At 43.0% G+C, this 15,612-nt stretch overlaps 1 protein-coding gene and 1 long non-coding RNA gene across 4 annotated transcripts in view; one reads left to right on the top strand and one right to left on the bottom strand.

Moving 5' to 3' along the window:
- Positions 1 to 2,303, bottom strand: part of LOC132015839 (uncharacterized) — a 48,582-nt gene extending 46,279 nt beyond the window's left edge. For all 3 annotated transcript variants that reach the window (XR_009403788.1, XR_009403787.1, XR_009403789.1), the window contains exon 1: positions 1,806 to 2,303. This is a non-coding gene — a long non-coding RNA (uncharacterized LOC132015839). The remainder of the gene's footprint in view (positions 1 to 1,805) is intronic.
- The window catches only part of CHN2 (chimerin 2), a 290,379-nt gene continuing 275,131 nt past the window's right edge, over positions 365 to 15,612 (top strand). Inside the window, exon 1 of the mRNA XM_059396655.1 lies at positions 365 to 1,717. Coding sequence (XP_059252638.1) covers positions 1,669 to 1,717 — 49 coding nt within the window. The 5' untranslated portion in view covers positions 365 to 1,668. The remainder of the gene's footprint in view (positions 1,718 to 15,612) is intronic.

Below are 15,612 nucleotides of genomic sequence, written 5' to 3'. Positions count from 1 at the left end.
ACGATTATTCAACATTTATCAGTCACTGTACATTGGGTGCATGGTTGATGTGGACCCCCTAGGACTATCTGCTGTTCCTGTGTAACTCCTGATAATTCTTAAATTGACTCTGTCCTTTTAACCATGTTTTTAAAAATTGAACTACCCCAATGTGAACACTTTCCACTTTGCTACATAATGAGAGTACTTTCACTCCTTTAATGTTTGCGTTTTCCTTTGATCTAACAATTTCTGTTCAAATTTCACAGTTTTCTGTTGCTTCAGGATTGAAAGAACCGATTACCCTGCTGGGAGCGTGAAATAGATTTTTTTTTTAAAAATCCGTATGATATTTCCTCCCAGTGAAATTAATTTAGGTTTAAATACAGGGGGAAGGTACACACCTTGTGCTCCAGTCTCTTTCTCTCACACACCTAAGCAATCCCTTTTCCTGAAAGGGCACAGTTGGACCTGCTGCCAAGTCTTTTGTGAGGATCCTTTACCAGACGAAGTCAGACAGCCTCCTTCACTTGACACCCTGCTTTGTGAGGGCCTGATGACATATTTGGAACATCTCTATTTCTTTGAAGGGCAACCTCAAAAGCCCAGTGGACCCATTAATCACTGTCCGTGGCTGGGGGTACTTAAATGCGGCTGGATGGGCTTGCTAGGTGTTTTGACGGTGTTTTAGAAAACACACCTTGCAGGGTTAGGGACCATCAGCTCCAGAGTAACAAAGAACAATTTGGAGCGGAGTGGAAGAAGCTCTTCAGAGCCGTTCTGGCATCCCAGACCCCCTTTTAGCTAGCATCGTGTCCTTAGTGACCTCGCCTTCGCCCTCTGGATCCCCCACCCCGGCTGTCTTCGCCGCTCCTTAGCCTGGCCACCGGCAGCGAGACCCACCACCTTCTCCCCACTCCCCACCCCGGGTTGCCTCCAAACCGTGGGGCAGCGCTGCGCCCGCCCCGCAGCCGCGCTTGCCCCACGCCGCCCCTGCCCCCGGCGACCTCCCCAGCACCTCGGGGTCCCGCGTCCCGGTCCAGCGTCCCCCCGCACCCCACGCCCTGCAGTCCTCAGCCTCCTCTTCCAGCCCCAGTCGCAGAAGCTGTCAAGCCCGCGGCAGCTGAACCAGCCCCCCGAGCTCCCGCGTCTCCTCTCCTTCCTTTGTGTGCGCGCGAGCGGAGTTGGGGCGGAGGGGGAAGGGGGAGGTCGCTCTGTCTGTCTGGCTCCCGCCGCCTCTGCCCGGGCTGCTCGAAGTGCCGCTGTGGAGGCAGGAACCCAGGGGAGGGTGCAGGAGCTGGCGGGGCGCCTCCGGGCCGCCCGGGCGCTGTGGTCCCAGCCGCGCGCGGGGGAGCGCGGACCACAGCTGGGGCTCGACTGGAGGCACGGTTAGTCCGCTCCCGCCGCCCCTCGGCCTCCCTCGGCTCCTACCTAGCCCCCCGACACGCGGAGAAGAGCGTGCAAAGGCGCCGAGAGGGACGGAAACCACAAATAAATAGCGGCGGCAGCAGCGCGTCATCTGGTGGAGCAGGAAGTGCAGGCAGAGTCCGGAGGCTGGTGCTTTGCTGCGCGTCCCCAGGACTTTGCCATGGGCTGGGGGCCGCGAAGGCTGCGAGCGGTCGCGCTAGGGCAGCGGCGGCGGCGTCCGCTCCGGGGCTGAGCCAGCAGCGACGCGCGGAGCGCGCGGAGATGGCAGCGTCCAGCAACTCCAGCCTGTCCGGCTCCTCGGTGTCCTCCGGTGAGTTTCAGCCCGTCGGGCGCAGGCTGCCGCGCTGGCTCTCTCGCCCCCCGCCCTCGCCCGGCGCCCCGGGATGGGTAGAGCCTACCTGTGGCCGTCCTGTCCCCTCTCTCGGAGTGAGGGCAGGCGCCCCTGGGACACTGGTTCGGTTTGCCAGCACCCGGGGCGCCCACAGCACCTCCGCGCCTGACATCTGACAGCGCAGAGGTGGGAGAGCGCTGGCGTCCTTAGTGTGCGAACGCGAGGGTTCTGGAGACTTGGGGAGCAGCAGCGGGCAAGAAGCGAAAGGAGCAGGGCGGGCTCGCACTTTCTGGCGCAGCGGGAACCTGGGCTAGCGGGGCGCGGAAGGTTAGGGTGCCGCTGGGTGCCGGGACTGGCTTGCGGTGCGGCGCCCGCCGGGCTGGATGCCCAAATCCAAGGAAGAGAGGAGAAAACCCCCGCTCCTCGCAGACTTGATTTTCTTTGTTTGTTTCAGAAATTAGCTCCATGGAGACACAAGCTTGGGGCATGGTGTGAGATAGAAGTAATGAAGGGTTTCTGTGTTTCTGGTCCTGATTGAAGCGAGTTAGAGGAAGGAAGGTCGAGCCCAACCTCTGATAATTTGCCGGTTTACAAGTGTGTGTGTATGTGTGTGTGTGTGATTTTTTTCCTATGTGGCCTCTTGGACATTTTCTTATAATACTCTCTAATTTTACTTTCCGGGCATACATTTTGTTTTCAAGTGTGGCTGAGCAAAGGGAGGGCTTCTTTCAGCTTTTTCTATGGTTGATCGACAGGTCTGTTGAAGAGAAAAAAACTGCTAATGAGCCTGAAGGAATAGGAATCAATAGAAATAGACCCTCTGGTTTCTGAGTATGACAGGTTTCTAATCAGAATGATGCATTAGGTAGAATTCTTCTACCTCTCTGGTCCCTGAAAACTTTAATGACAAACCCTAAAGGCATAGCTGATAAGACATTTAGTGTAGTATACAGTCGTCCCGGGTCAAGAGGGTCTTGAAATCCTCAGGAAAATACTCAATATGTTAATATTGTATTAATTCCTATTGTGTGTGTGGGGTGTGTGTGTGTGTGTGTGCACGCGCGCACGTGGGTGTGTGTTTTATTACAATCACCCAGACATTAAACTCCGAGAACAATCACCTGGTTGGGACCACTGGACAGCAAGCCTGTCATAAATAAGCCATATCTATAGATGTGTAACTAATTTAATCATAAATGCAAGGTGAGTTTGACCAAGGTACGATTGTGATGTGGCACAAGGTGATCCCTTGAAAGCCATCTGTTATCTTTTTTGGCAGGTTCAGTTCCTGGGAAATGGCACCTCCTTTCTTGATCACTGCCAACTAATCAAAAGCACAGTGTTGTTAGGCATATGATAGAGTTCAAGTTGCTGGTAGTAGCAGCCAATGGGGCAGAACAGTCATATCTTATTAAGAGCAGCAACAAGTTGACTGCCTGTGGTTTTAATTCTGAGAACTCAGCAAATGTTACAGCGTATTTTTAGTACCCCCAAACCACTGCTGCTGCTTTTCAATTCATTTTGGTTGACTAATATTGAATTTAAAATACAGTGATGTTGGCTTACGATTAGCATATGGTTAGCCCTCTCGGAAAGCTGCCCACTAGAAAAGGGACTGGGTGGGTGGAGAGGTGGCCACAGGAAAGAAGAATGGAAAAAAGACAAGAAGGCCGTATTCTCATGAGATTTACTGATGGCATAAATTACAGATGCTGTGGCATCTGAACATTCAGATCTTGGTGTAGCTTAAGGAACCTGATAGAAATATTGAATTCGGGCTTCAGAAAAATACATGGGTTTGAAGCCACGCAGTAAGAGCTTTAGATGTTGGTAACTGCTTTGCAGATAGGATGGAGATGCTTATGATGGGTCTCCTTCCTGCTTGAGTTACCACTGTTTTAAATCCTAATGGGAACTGGGAAATTACGTGAACACCAAAATTCAAAAAAGTGGGCATGGGTATACTATTTGTTGTGGATCAGACTGGCCTATGAACTTATATTGCTTAATACACCAATTAATCAGATGCTTTGTCTTGAAAAATACAAAAAGCTGTAGTTCTCTTTTTACGCACACTTACTCATCGTGTGGATCATGAATAATTCAGACAACACAAGCAATTCACACCTGTGAGAGGTGTTGGGCATTAAAGAATAGAGCCTGTTTGTTGTGGCAGCTGCGTTCTCCCAGGCAAAGGCCAGATTATAAGAGAAAATAGGGCACTCTATCAACGTATTGATCACCTTTTTCCGCATAGGGCCTATTATGTGCCCAGAAGTAAGTTTCTAAATGTCAGTTTCAAGGAGGCTGATTGAGGAACATATTTTTAGGATCCCCTCTAGTTCTGAAGTTCTGGGATTATTGTTCTTGAGTTCTGGCTGCCCCCATTTACCAGCTGGGTAATTTGGAGTGAGTTGCTCAACTCTCCAAGCCTCAATGTCCTCATCTGTAGATAAGGCTAATGTTAATAACAGGACTTACTCATAGGAATGCTATGTGGTTTAAATGAGATAGAGTGTGTAGACCAGTTAGCCCAGGATGTGGCACTTAGTCAATGTTTGGTGTTAATAAATTTTGCTCCTTTGAGGAATGACATAGAAGGCATTTCATGGCTCAGACTTTAGGTACAGAAATAAGTCCAACACACATAAAATTTGCCTCTTACATTGCATGTTAAATTTGATCTTGAGGTCTGAGGTCCATTAAATAAGCAGTCATTAAGTATATTTTAGGTTTCGGGCACTGTCCCAAGAGTTCGGAATAGAAAGATGAATTAGGATCCTTTCCCTCACTGTCCAGCCACAGAGACGGACGACAAATAGTAATCTATATTCCCGTTGGGTAGAATGACTTATGTGGAGGAGAGTGCGAGGAAGAGAGTGATTCATTCCTTCAGTAGGCAGGAGTCAGTGGAGGTGGCCTATGAGTTGGGGCTTAAAGGATGAGTGAGATTTTTTCCCCCAGATAGCAGGAAAGGCATTTCAGGAAGAGGAAGAGCATTTCGGGAAGACCTCCAAGGGCCTAGAGGTGGGGAAGTCCATGGCCCAATTCTCAACTTCCTTATATCTGCTGTTGATCCATTTTGAAGGTGCTATCTCTTCTCTGGATGGTTATACCTATAGACCTATTAGCAGCATGGTGCAGAGAGGAGCTAGATCACTTACTAGTGCTGCTGATGTAGGTAGGAGGTTTTCTTTCCATTCGAGTAGCAGTGGGTTTGATGGAACAGCTCCCTGGAAGCCTTAGGACATACTTGGGCAATTGAGCAGGAAAGAAGGAACTGTTGATTCTGTAGTGAGTAGCATATGGAGAGGTGAACTCGAATAATATGGGTTAAACCTCTCTTAGAGGAATAGATGTGGAAGATTTAGGTTTGGTTGTGTTTGCACAGAGAGTAAAGATCTGATAATTCACTCAGTAGTAAACTCAAAGTTATCTGATTTTCCTGAGAATATGTTCTCACTTGCTGTTGTTGAACCACAACACCCAAGTGTGTCATTTATTCTGCATTACCAACTGAGACATAACAAATGAAATAATCAGGTTAAAATTAATTTTTAAATACATTTTCCAAGAACTGTTCAGAAATTTTCTTCTGGAATATTCAATTATGTGTGGAAGAAATTGCTTTGGCTTTGTTTTAATGATAACTGCTAGTAATTAAATTTCACAATCACCTAGATTGGCAGGAAGGTTTGATTACGTTTATTATTTTAAATGGAAAAAAAAAAAAGATTGCTATCCTTAAGCTTTTTACTCTAGCCTGTGGTACTTGATTGTATTCTGAAATAAAGAGTGGTTGATTTGCAAAATAGTTTTGCTAATAATCATGGGTAATACTGGCTTTTATAATTGAAAGAAGAACTTCTTGCATTTTAGTGATGTGATTGCAAAATGGGTAATTTCACAGAGTAAAAAAAGAAAGAAAGAAAGAAAAGAAATCAACTCAAGTAAAGTAATAAATAAAAAAGCTATGAGATGTTTTCCAGTAACTGAACAAGGTAAAAATTAAATATTAAAGGGACACCCAGGATAAGAAGTTGTTAAGATTTGAGAACATTAAACACACTGTATTATAGAAATGAAATCAATGGAAAAAGGTAAAAATCAGTATTTATGTGTAAAGTCATTGAAACCTTAATTAGGAAAAGAACATTCCTAAATGAATTGAGGGATTTATTTCCCCAGATTTTATACAATAATAATGTGGGCCAAATAAATAATGCTATTTTCTGCTGTCATACCAGTTTGATCCAGAAGTGATATATAGAAATTTTCATTACTCATTATTGGATGGTCAGAACCAGTGACATTTACAAATCTTTTATACCCTCAGATGCAGAAGGTTAAAACTGAACTATGATAATGCTGCCAATGTGTAATTAGAAACTCCATGGATCTAATACTACAAAACAGAATATCTTTGTTGAAACAGTTATTCAGAGAAGTCTACTTTTGGACCCCTGAATTATTCAGAAATATTCAATTTTGTGTGAAATAAAGGTCTTTACCTGTGTTTTAGTGATAACTACTGGTAATTTAATTTCATAATCACCTAGAGAGTCAGAATGATTTGATTATTTTTGTTATTTTAAAGCACCAAAAAAATTGTGATTTCTAAAAAATTGCAAATTTAAAAAAAAATCACAAAGCTGAAATTAATATCCTGAAAGAAATCATTCACTCAGATGAAGAGTGTTGTTCTTTGCTGTTATTCTGGTGACCTTCCCACACCTCATTTTAACTTACTAGATTTTTTCACTGCTCCTTTGTGGGAACCCAGATGAACCCAGTGATACGAATCTGAGAGGACAGACTTTTCTTAGGCATGACTACCTGCTTGTCGGGTTTGACAACGGCCCACTGATAGGTGTACTCTTGCTAAAATGCCACCCACCCACCTTTCCCACAAACCCCGTGAAGTGTTTTCAAAGACACTGCCATTTCAACTTTTAGGGGACACAAACACCAGGTATTTTTTGAGGCCAGTCCATGTGGGATTCAACTGGACAGTGTGTTCTCTGAGCTGCAACCTGGGGCTTGGCCCGGGTGTCAGCCTGCTGAAGGCCGTCTGCTGCTCTGCGGGATCTCCTGTTTTTGTGCAATGGTGAAAATAATCGGACACTGGGTTTGGAAAACCTATGCATGAGAAGTGTCACGTTGGTATGTTTTGGAAAAGAGTTATCTGCCAAGAGATCAAGTTTCTTGCCAAGATAGTTAGAAGCAGAGAAAGAGAAAGGGACCTAGTGATAGACCTGTGATTGATAGAGTCCATCTATCACCCACCCATTATGTATCTTTTATGAATGTATTCACATTTCATGACTCCTGATGTGTATCATTTAATTTTCAAAATGAATGACTTTCTTCTCTCCTTTCTTTCTTCTCTTCTTTTTACTTTTCTCTCATGTAATTATGTTGGTCAGATTTCTATTTAGAATTTTTTTTTTCATCAACCCTGCATTTGGTCCTTACTTGACTATTAGTTTCCAAATCCTCTAAGCAGCTTCCTGCTTCTCTCTCCATTTGCTGAGTGGGAATGGAAGCTGGTTTTGTGTTGCTTGCATGGATTCTGGTCAGGGGATCAAGATGGATACCTGTATCTCTGGTGCAGGCTGGTTGGTGTGACAGAAAAAACTCACGTGTCTCAAAGTTACTAACAAAAGCAGAGGTTTATTTAAAGTCTCCATCACTAGAGGGAAATCCAGTTAGGAATGTGCTGGTCCCACAGGCAGTCTGGTCTGCAACCAGACCCATGTGTCTGTTCCCTGGGATCTGAGGCTGAAGACTTGGCATGCGTGCACTGCCAAGTGACGATAAAACTTTGCGGCTCTGTACCCAGGGAGAGCCATCCACCAGCTGCTTGTGCAAATAGCCTGCTTTTCTCCTCATTTATTATTAATCGAACACCTTTGTGGGGTCCAATCTTTGAACAGTCTTTACAGCATGGTCTAATTACAGCCTTGCCTTGCTTCAGTAGCTTGGCCTGTCCAAGTCACCCAACCTCAGCCATCGCAAGAGTTATTTCAAATCATCCAATGCCTAAGTTCCCATAGACATTTTCTAATAAAGGTGTTCAGTGAATAGCCTTATTTAAAATATAATCACCCAAGGTCGGAGGTTACGTTGGTTAAGATTCCTGGAATTGAGACATCGTCTATGTATTTTGTGTGGGCTGCCAACTACCACTTGCCTTGGTGGGCCTGCTGGGGAGAACACTTTTTCAAGAAAGGCTACATGCCACTTGCCTGGCAGAATCCACTAGATGTAGAGAAGCAGTCTACATCCTTGAGCTGGCAAGAAACCTCATGTTCCAAAATGTGTCTTCGTTACATGTTGCAGGAGGAGCCCTAACCTCAGAGTCAGGAGATCTGGACACTGAAACCTTTGACCGAGGCGTTGACCAGGGCACCTAAACCCTTAACTAGGCTCTTAAAGAGCTTGAAGCCCTAAATATGACCCTTAAACCATTAACCAAGACTCTTGAACCCTTAGCGGAAGTTCCTAAATGGTTAATGTAGGCATTTAAACCAGATACTTACTTAACTAAGCCCTACAACTAGCTAACGATGTGACCTTTGGTGAAATCAGCCTTTCTGAGCTTTAAAACCTGATGGCAAACAGCAGGTATAACAGCCTGTTTCCCAGAATTGACGTGAGCATTAACAGGGTTGATGGAAGGATGGCCTCCTGTAGGCCTGGCTGTCCTATCTGCTCAGTAGATGCCGATACCTCCTCCTGCCCTGAACATCTTTGAGCTTCCGTTCTCTTGCTGCTTTTGTTTTGTTTTATTTTGTTTTTAAGATTTTATTTATTTATTTGACAGAGAGAGTGAGAGAGAGCACAGGCAGAGGGAGCAGCAGAGGGAGAGGGAGAAGCAGGCTCCCCCACTGAGCAGGGAACCTGTCAAAGGGCTCCATCCGGACTTGAGATTGTGACCTGAGCCAAAGACAGATGCTTCACTGACAGAGCCACCCAGGCGCCCCTCTCTTGTCTTTAAACCAGATTTCTGGTGAATTCATTCCACACGGTTGTCATTCCTGAAGTATACTATTTGGGAAAAGGCTTAGTAAACTGGAAAAGCAGCTAGCAATTCTGAATGGTTTTTATGTCTCACTCTGTTTACATGGAATCCTCGGGGTATTTCTCTGAGGTAGACCACGAATCCCCTTTGCAAACAAAGGCATCGGTTCAGAGGGGGCACAGAGATTGGATTCCCGGTGCTAGGATTGGAGCAATGTCTCCTTCATTTCAAAGACTAGGATTTTTTGTTTTGAAACCTGAAGGGTTCATTTTTTATTCTATCTTGTTTTTAAAGTGTCTGACATAAAATTTAAGGCTGAAATGCATGCTTATTGTTAACAGAGAAAATACAGTAATACAGTTGTGCTTTATTTTGTTACCCTTGGTGGTTATCCAGACTCACCTCCGACCTGACCAAAGTTTATTCTCACTAGCGTTAGGGACTGGGAGGTGTTACCAAGGGAATGGTCTGTAGCGAGATCCCCTGGGGGATTGGGTTTCTGGATATCAGTACTTAAGAACAGTCTCATGAGGTGTGAGGGGTATGTAAGTGTTCATCATATTAGTCTTGCAACTTTTCTAAGGTTTGAAAATTTTCCAAATAAAAGGAAAAAGATCGGGGGGGAGAAAAAAAGAATAGTTGTTACTTTGCATTTAGTTGACTGTCTTCACGGGAGTCTTAAAAGCATTCCATTTTGTGTGTGCTCATCAAATCTTGTGATCCCCTTATGAAACTCTCAGATTCTGAATCCTCGGCCTGAAGACTATATACTTGTTAGCTTCTATCTTAAGTGAAAAGTATAGGAACTGAAATTACAGAAGGCGTTCTGGTAGACCATATGCAACACTTCTTACCTGAGAATTTTTTTTTTTCCTCCTGATCTGGTTTGACTCTACATTTCATTACAGGTTTCAAGGGAGGAGGGGACTTGTAGGTTGTTCTAGCAGATTCCAGAATTATATAAGTAAGAGAATCAGGTTCAGAGGAGCTCCAAGAACTGCTCAGAGCCGTTCAGCTAGTTGACTGTGGAGCTAGATCTGGAATGAACCTCTAGGATCCACGTTTCTAGAATAATCATCCTCCATCCCCTTTTCTGGCTCATCCTAAGGAGTAGCATTATCCTTAGAGAATTTCTTACAGCTGGGTTTCCCCCCCCTCCCTTGTCTGGCTTCATGGAAGCTGTTCTATTTAATTATTTAATATTTTCAAAAAAGCAGTCATAAAGTGCTTTGTGTTTTACATGAGCCTTGGATCTCAAGGCTGATATTGTGCCAAGAGTGGCATAAAGATTTAAGTGACCTAGCCCCTGCCCTAATTATAGATAGTTGTGCTATCCAATATGGTAACCACTAGCTACATGTAGCTGTTTAAATTTCAAGTTTAAATTTAAATTTAAATAAATTCAGTTCCTTAGTTGCATGAGGCACATTTCAATGCTCAATAGTACCTGTGGTTGCTGGCTGCCATATTAGACCATGCACAAATAGAACATTTCCATCATCCTGTGGAAGATTCTATTAGACAGCCCTGGTAGACAGGGAAGGTGGTTCTAAGAGAGGGACATTACTAACGTAAAATTACTAAGCTACAGATAGCAACTTTGATAGAATGTTCTCCCATTCCTATATTTGTTATGCTTCTTAGGTTATATTTCACTAATTTTGCAAATTGACTTTTTTTTAAAGTAATTGTTTTCATAACTTTGAGGGGGACTGTGGAATGACAGCTGGAGGATGATGTTGGGGAGAGTAATTAAAATGTTTATAAACTCTTCTAGTCTTCAAATTGGATTCAAGCTTTTTAAAAAATGGTCTGTAGTTTTCCTAATGATAACTCCCATTTCTTTTTTTGAAAAAAGTTCTACAGTGAGTTATAATTTCACCCTCAGAGAGGAAGAAAAATGCCCATGTCCGGAAGTAGTTTGGACCTTAAAATTGTATCTATTCCAAAACATCATAAAGAAAATAAGAAAATTGTGAATGTGTGGACTGAGGTTGCTAGTGGCATATCCAAGCTATGCTATTTAAAGGAGATTTTCTACCAACTTGGCCATCAGCAAACCATTCGCCTAGAAGTATTTTACTACTGCAAAAGACCCACATATGGGGCAAAGCAAATCCATCGGTTTTTAGAATATAAGTTAGCTTTGGGAATCTTCAGCACATTTAATTGGAAGAAAATGCATGCAAATAAGATGCAGGAACATGACAGTTCCTAAGAAAAGGAAGCTGCCCTCCTCCTTGAACTTCTGTTACCATCTTCAAGTGCAACAAGCAAATGGAAAGAAAGGTAGATGGTATCTTTAAAGGGTCAAACAACTGTCAAGACAAAGGTGGAGGGGCTCCTGGGTGGCTCAGTTGTTAAATGTCTGCCTTTGGCTCGGGTCATGATCCCAGGGTCCTGGGATCGAGCCCCATATTCAGGCTCTCCGCTCAGAGAGCCTGCTTCTCCCTTTCCTTCTGTCTGCTACTCCCCCTACTGTGCTCTCTCTCCTCTCTGTCAAATAAATAAATAAAATATTAAAAACAAAAAAAAGACAAAGGTGGATATTGAGGCCACTGGATGCAGACGTAATAGCCAGAGGCCCATGGCATGTACAGCTTAGTCCTTTTTGACATAACTCAGATCATATGTTTAGGGCAGTGTGAATCACAGAATCACTTGGGTGGGTGATCACCATCTATAATTCTTTTCTCATCAGAGACTGTGTACCTCAACTTCCTCTGAGGTCTGAGCACTGGGTCCTTTAAGGAAACAAAGCCTGCATTCCTTGTTTATTTGACATATTACACACAAACAAAATAAAGTACTTTTTCTTTTTTTAATGATTTATTTATTTGAGAGAGAGAGCGAGCATGAGTAGGAGGAGGGACAGCGAGAGAAGGAGAGAGAATCCTCAAGCAGACTCCCCAGTGAGCTTGGAGGCCATCATGGGGCTCAGTCTCATGACCTAGAGATCATGAGCTGAGCCAGAATTAAGAGACAGCCGCTCAACCGAGTGAGCTACCCAGCTGCCCCTAAAGTGCTTTATCTTAAATAATTTTGCTTCTAAGAAATACACCAAGAGATCAATGTTTGGGACAACAAGGGAACAGGGAACAGGGAGTGTGGTTTGAAGGGTCAGTTTTCTACGGCAGGTACTAGAGTGTGTGCCTGCAGCACTGGCCTCCAACAGTCGGACCTCGAAGAGTCTTAAGACTGAGCACTGTACTGCCTTATCTGGTAGCCACGTGGGCTGTTCAGCTCTTGAAATGCACCCAGTGTGACTGGAGATGCACTGCCAGGGTTTGAAGACTTAGTACAAAACAAAAAGAACATAAAATATCTCATAAATAACCTTGTTATATGGGTTATACATTGAGATGATAACATCCTTCAGATATTAGGTTAAAGAAAAGATACTGTAAAAATTAATCTCACCTGTTTACTTAAAAATATTTAATGTGATGGCACGCCTGGGTGGCTCAGTCGGTTAGGCGTCTGACTCTTGATTTCAGTTCAGGTCATGATCTCAGGGTCGTGAAATCAAGCCTATGTCAGGCTTCGCACTGAGTGAAGTCTCTGCCTAGGATTCTCTCTCCCCTTCTTCCTCTCCCCCTGTCCCTGCTCATGCTCTCTCTCACTCTCTGAAATAAATAAATAAATAAATAAATAAACAAACAAATAAATAAAATCTTAAAAAAGTTTAACGTGGCTACTAGAATATTTAAGATTAGAGATGTGGCTCACATCATACTTGTATCGGACAGCCCCTGGTCTGGGAGTCCCTAGTGAGGATGTTCTAGCCGTTCTCACAGAATTCACCACACAGATCCTGCTGATTCACTCACTGCTCCATGGCTCCCGTCATTGCAGCCCTGCACACTCTCTCAGCCTGAAACACACCTTCCCTTCAGCGTGGCCCGGTTCAGCCCCCACACGCAGGTCCCTGTGTTGTCTTACTGCCGGACATGGAAAGATATCCTTCATTTTTGCTGGGTGTGTATAGAGATTTTGACATGAAGTAAAATAAAGAAGGACAGATTGGAACTTCATCAGATTCTTGTTGATACAGGTTTTGTGCTTTGTTTTAAGGCTTTACTGTTATTCTAGACTTTACATATTTCCTTGTTAGATTTATGGGCACTCCTCCTCCAAAGAAAGCCCGTAATGCTAGGAAGTTGGGTAGAAAAGTTGACAGAACAAGGGACACAGTTTTCTCCTGACCCGAGTAGGAAATTCTTACCTGATAATGCTTATACCAAGGCTTTTGCCATGAATATGCATATGTGTATAAAACATGTCTATGTGTGATATATGCCTGTGTTGCACACATATATGTCTGTATATGTGTGTTTATGTGTATATGTATACACAGAAAGCAGAAGTGGATTAGGTTTCAAACAAAAGTTATTTCCGAACTAAATACAGAATATATAAGCTAATATCAAGGGAAAAGCAAAGTCAAGCCTAGCATTACTTTTAGTAATGAAAAAATTCACTTGGGATTATGCTAATGATGTGTTGATATTAATACACATAATTTGGCTGCCTAATATTGATTTAAGTTGCTCATTCAAATTCACTTTATTATAGAAAAATTAGCCATTTTATTTTATAGTGTTTGTCCCTGCAGACAGCGAAACCCTTAAGCCATGTTTATTGGGTAAATAACACTATTTTGCTGACTTTCATATGCAAAGAGAACATTACTGTGTCTCCCACAGGAAGTGCCCTATGAGTTATTACTCTCTGGCTGGTTAGTTCAAGCCAGGTGTCCTCTCTGTTATCTCCCTCATGATCATTGCCCAAGGTTGAAGGTACTGTCTGTGGTCAGGGGGCCACAGAATTTTTTTCTCCTATGTGATGTTAATATGTCCAAGGCTTGAACTTGATCCACGCGAGAGCCCTATGTTTGTTTTAAGGACCGACATTAACCCACATGCCTTTTTTCCCAAATATTAATTCTTCCTCAGAGAAAAAAGCAATTGACAGAGGCTTTCCAACTCTCTTGAAATAATACCAGATTAAGATTAGGAACATAACCACAGCAAATCCTAGGCAATTACCAATGGAAGACATGATTTGGAATTAGACAACGTAATTTGTCATAAGAATGTAATAATTGCCATAGTACTTACTTAGTTCAGCGTTCTAACCCCAGTAATAGCACTAAGGGGTATTTTGTAAAAACGCTCAGCAGCCTTTCAAGGAAGAGATGCCCTGCAGACATTTTACTTTTCATAAATATCTAACGTAAATCTGTTATTCAGGAATTCTTGTAGACATGTTTCTGAGAGCATATGTAATTTCAGCTTGTGGTCCTCCTCATAGCAATGAGTTCCTTCCATTTTCCACCCCTAGAGTGGACTGGTATTTCTTTTTATTGCTTTATATTTCACTCTCTGAAACTTATTTCTAACATCCATTCTTGGGTTTTGTAAATTATTGTGGGTTCATTTGAACCCTGGACTTCAAGAGTGGTGTTGTGTGTCAAGTGTGGGAAGCTGGCCCAAATACCAGCACCAACTGGCTATGGTAATTTGGTCCCCTCTGAATTTTCTGGTCCATAAAATGGGCTAGTACTTGTGAAAGAAACTTGACAATTGAAAACTCGTGAACAAAACTTAAGACTCTCTGGTCTACGAAGTTTCATTCTTCTATAGATGCTCTATTGGTCCCTTTTTTTGGATGATAAATGATCACTCAGAGTTCATGATTGTCTAGTATAACTTGAAAAATCTCCTCTGAATATATTACCTTGCTCTTCACCAGCCTTTCAAAACCTTGACGTGTAAGCCCATGGGTTTAGAATTTCTCCACTTAGTGTAAGATTCCTCTGTGCAACCCACTTTCCCATAAACATTTTAAATTAGCCCAGACGAATCTCTCCTCCAAAGAGACACCATTGTTTATACTTTCTCGTCCAGAGGAGTGGCTCTTTTTTAAAATTAAATTTGATGTAATAGCCAACCTATGCAAGTAAATCTCTGCAACAGACATGGAAGTTAGAAAGCACAGACACAGAACTCTCATAAGGGAGTCGCTCAGTCTGGGAACATCACTTATCCTTGCCTCTTCTCCCTTCTCCTTTCCCTCCCCTGTCTTCTTTCACTCCCTTTCTCCAAAAGTAACCACTATGAATGTCCTGTTTACTATTACCTTGGTTTTCCTTCTTTAAATGATTTAAAGAAATAATCCAAAACCAGGCTTCACAAAGACAGATGTTTCTGTGTATTTTGCTCACTGCCAATCTCCAGTACCTAGAACAGTATCTCGCATGCAGGAGGCAGTCAGTAATTGTTGAGTGAATGAATTTGTCTATATCCCAAACAATCTATCATAAGAATGCTGCTACAGCCTCTCCTTTATCTCTTACATGTAAATTAGTTCTGTAAGGGCATCATCACCGGTTCACATTAGACATACACCTTTAATGATTTTTAGAACATTAGGTTTTTTTTTTTTTTTAATTCATAATACAGATTATTTGCACTTAGGTGCAATAGGAGACTCGCAACAAAATCCCATGGACTTCTCTGGACCAGGACCACTTCTTAAACTTGATTTGTAGTTCTCAAGTACTTTTTAGGAGTGGATAACCACTCAAGGAGTGTAAGTAGTAAAGCTAGAGCTGAGCAGGGAGAGCTACAGAAAAGATTTTAGAAAGCGATACAGTGCAAGTACTGCAACAGGGGTGAGCCTTGAAAAGGTTATGTGGAGGAAGCCAATTACAACAGGCCAATAAGTATATGATTCCACCCATATGAAATATCCAGAATAGGCAAATCATAGAGGCAGAAAGCAGATAAGTGATTTCCTAAGGTAGGGAGGACTGGAGGGAAACTGGAGTGACTGCTAATGAGTATAG

This window comes from Mustela nigripes, chromosome 4 (genome assembly GCF_022355385.1).
Source record: "Mustela nigripes isolate SB6536 chromosome 4, MUSNIG.SB6536, whole genome shotgun sequence".
In the NCBI taxonomy this organism is placed as follows: Eukaryota; Metazoa; Chordata; class Mammalia; order Carnivora; family Mustelidae; genus Mustela; species Mustela nigripes.
The sequence above is the reverse complement of the archived record's forward strand: the minus strand, read 5'-3'. Positions and strand labels throughout refer to the sequence as shown.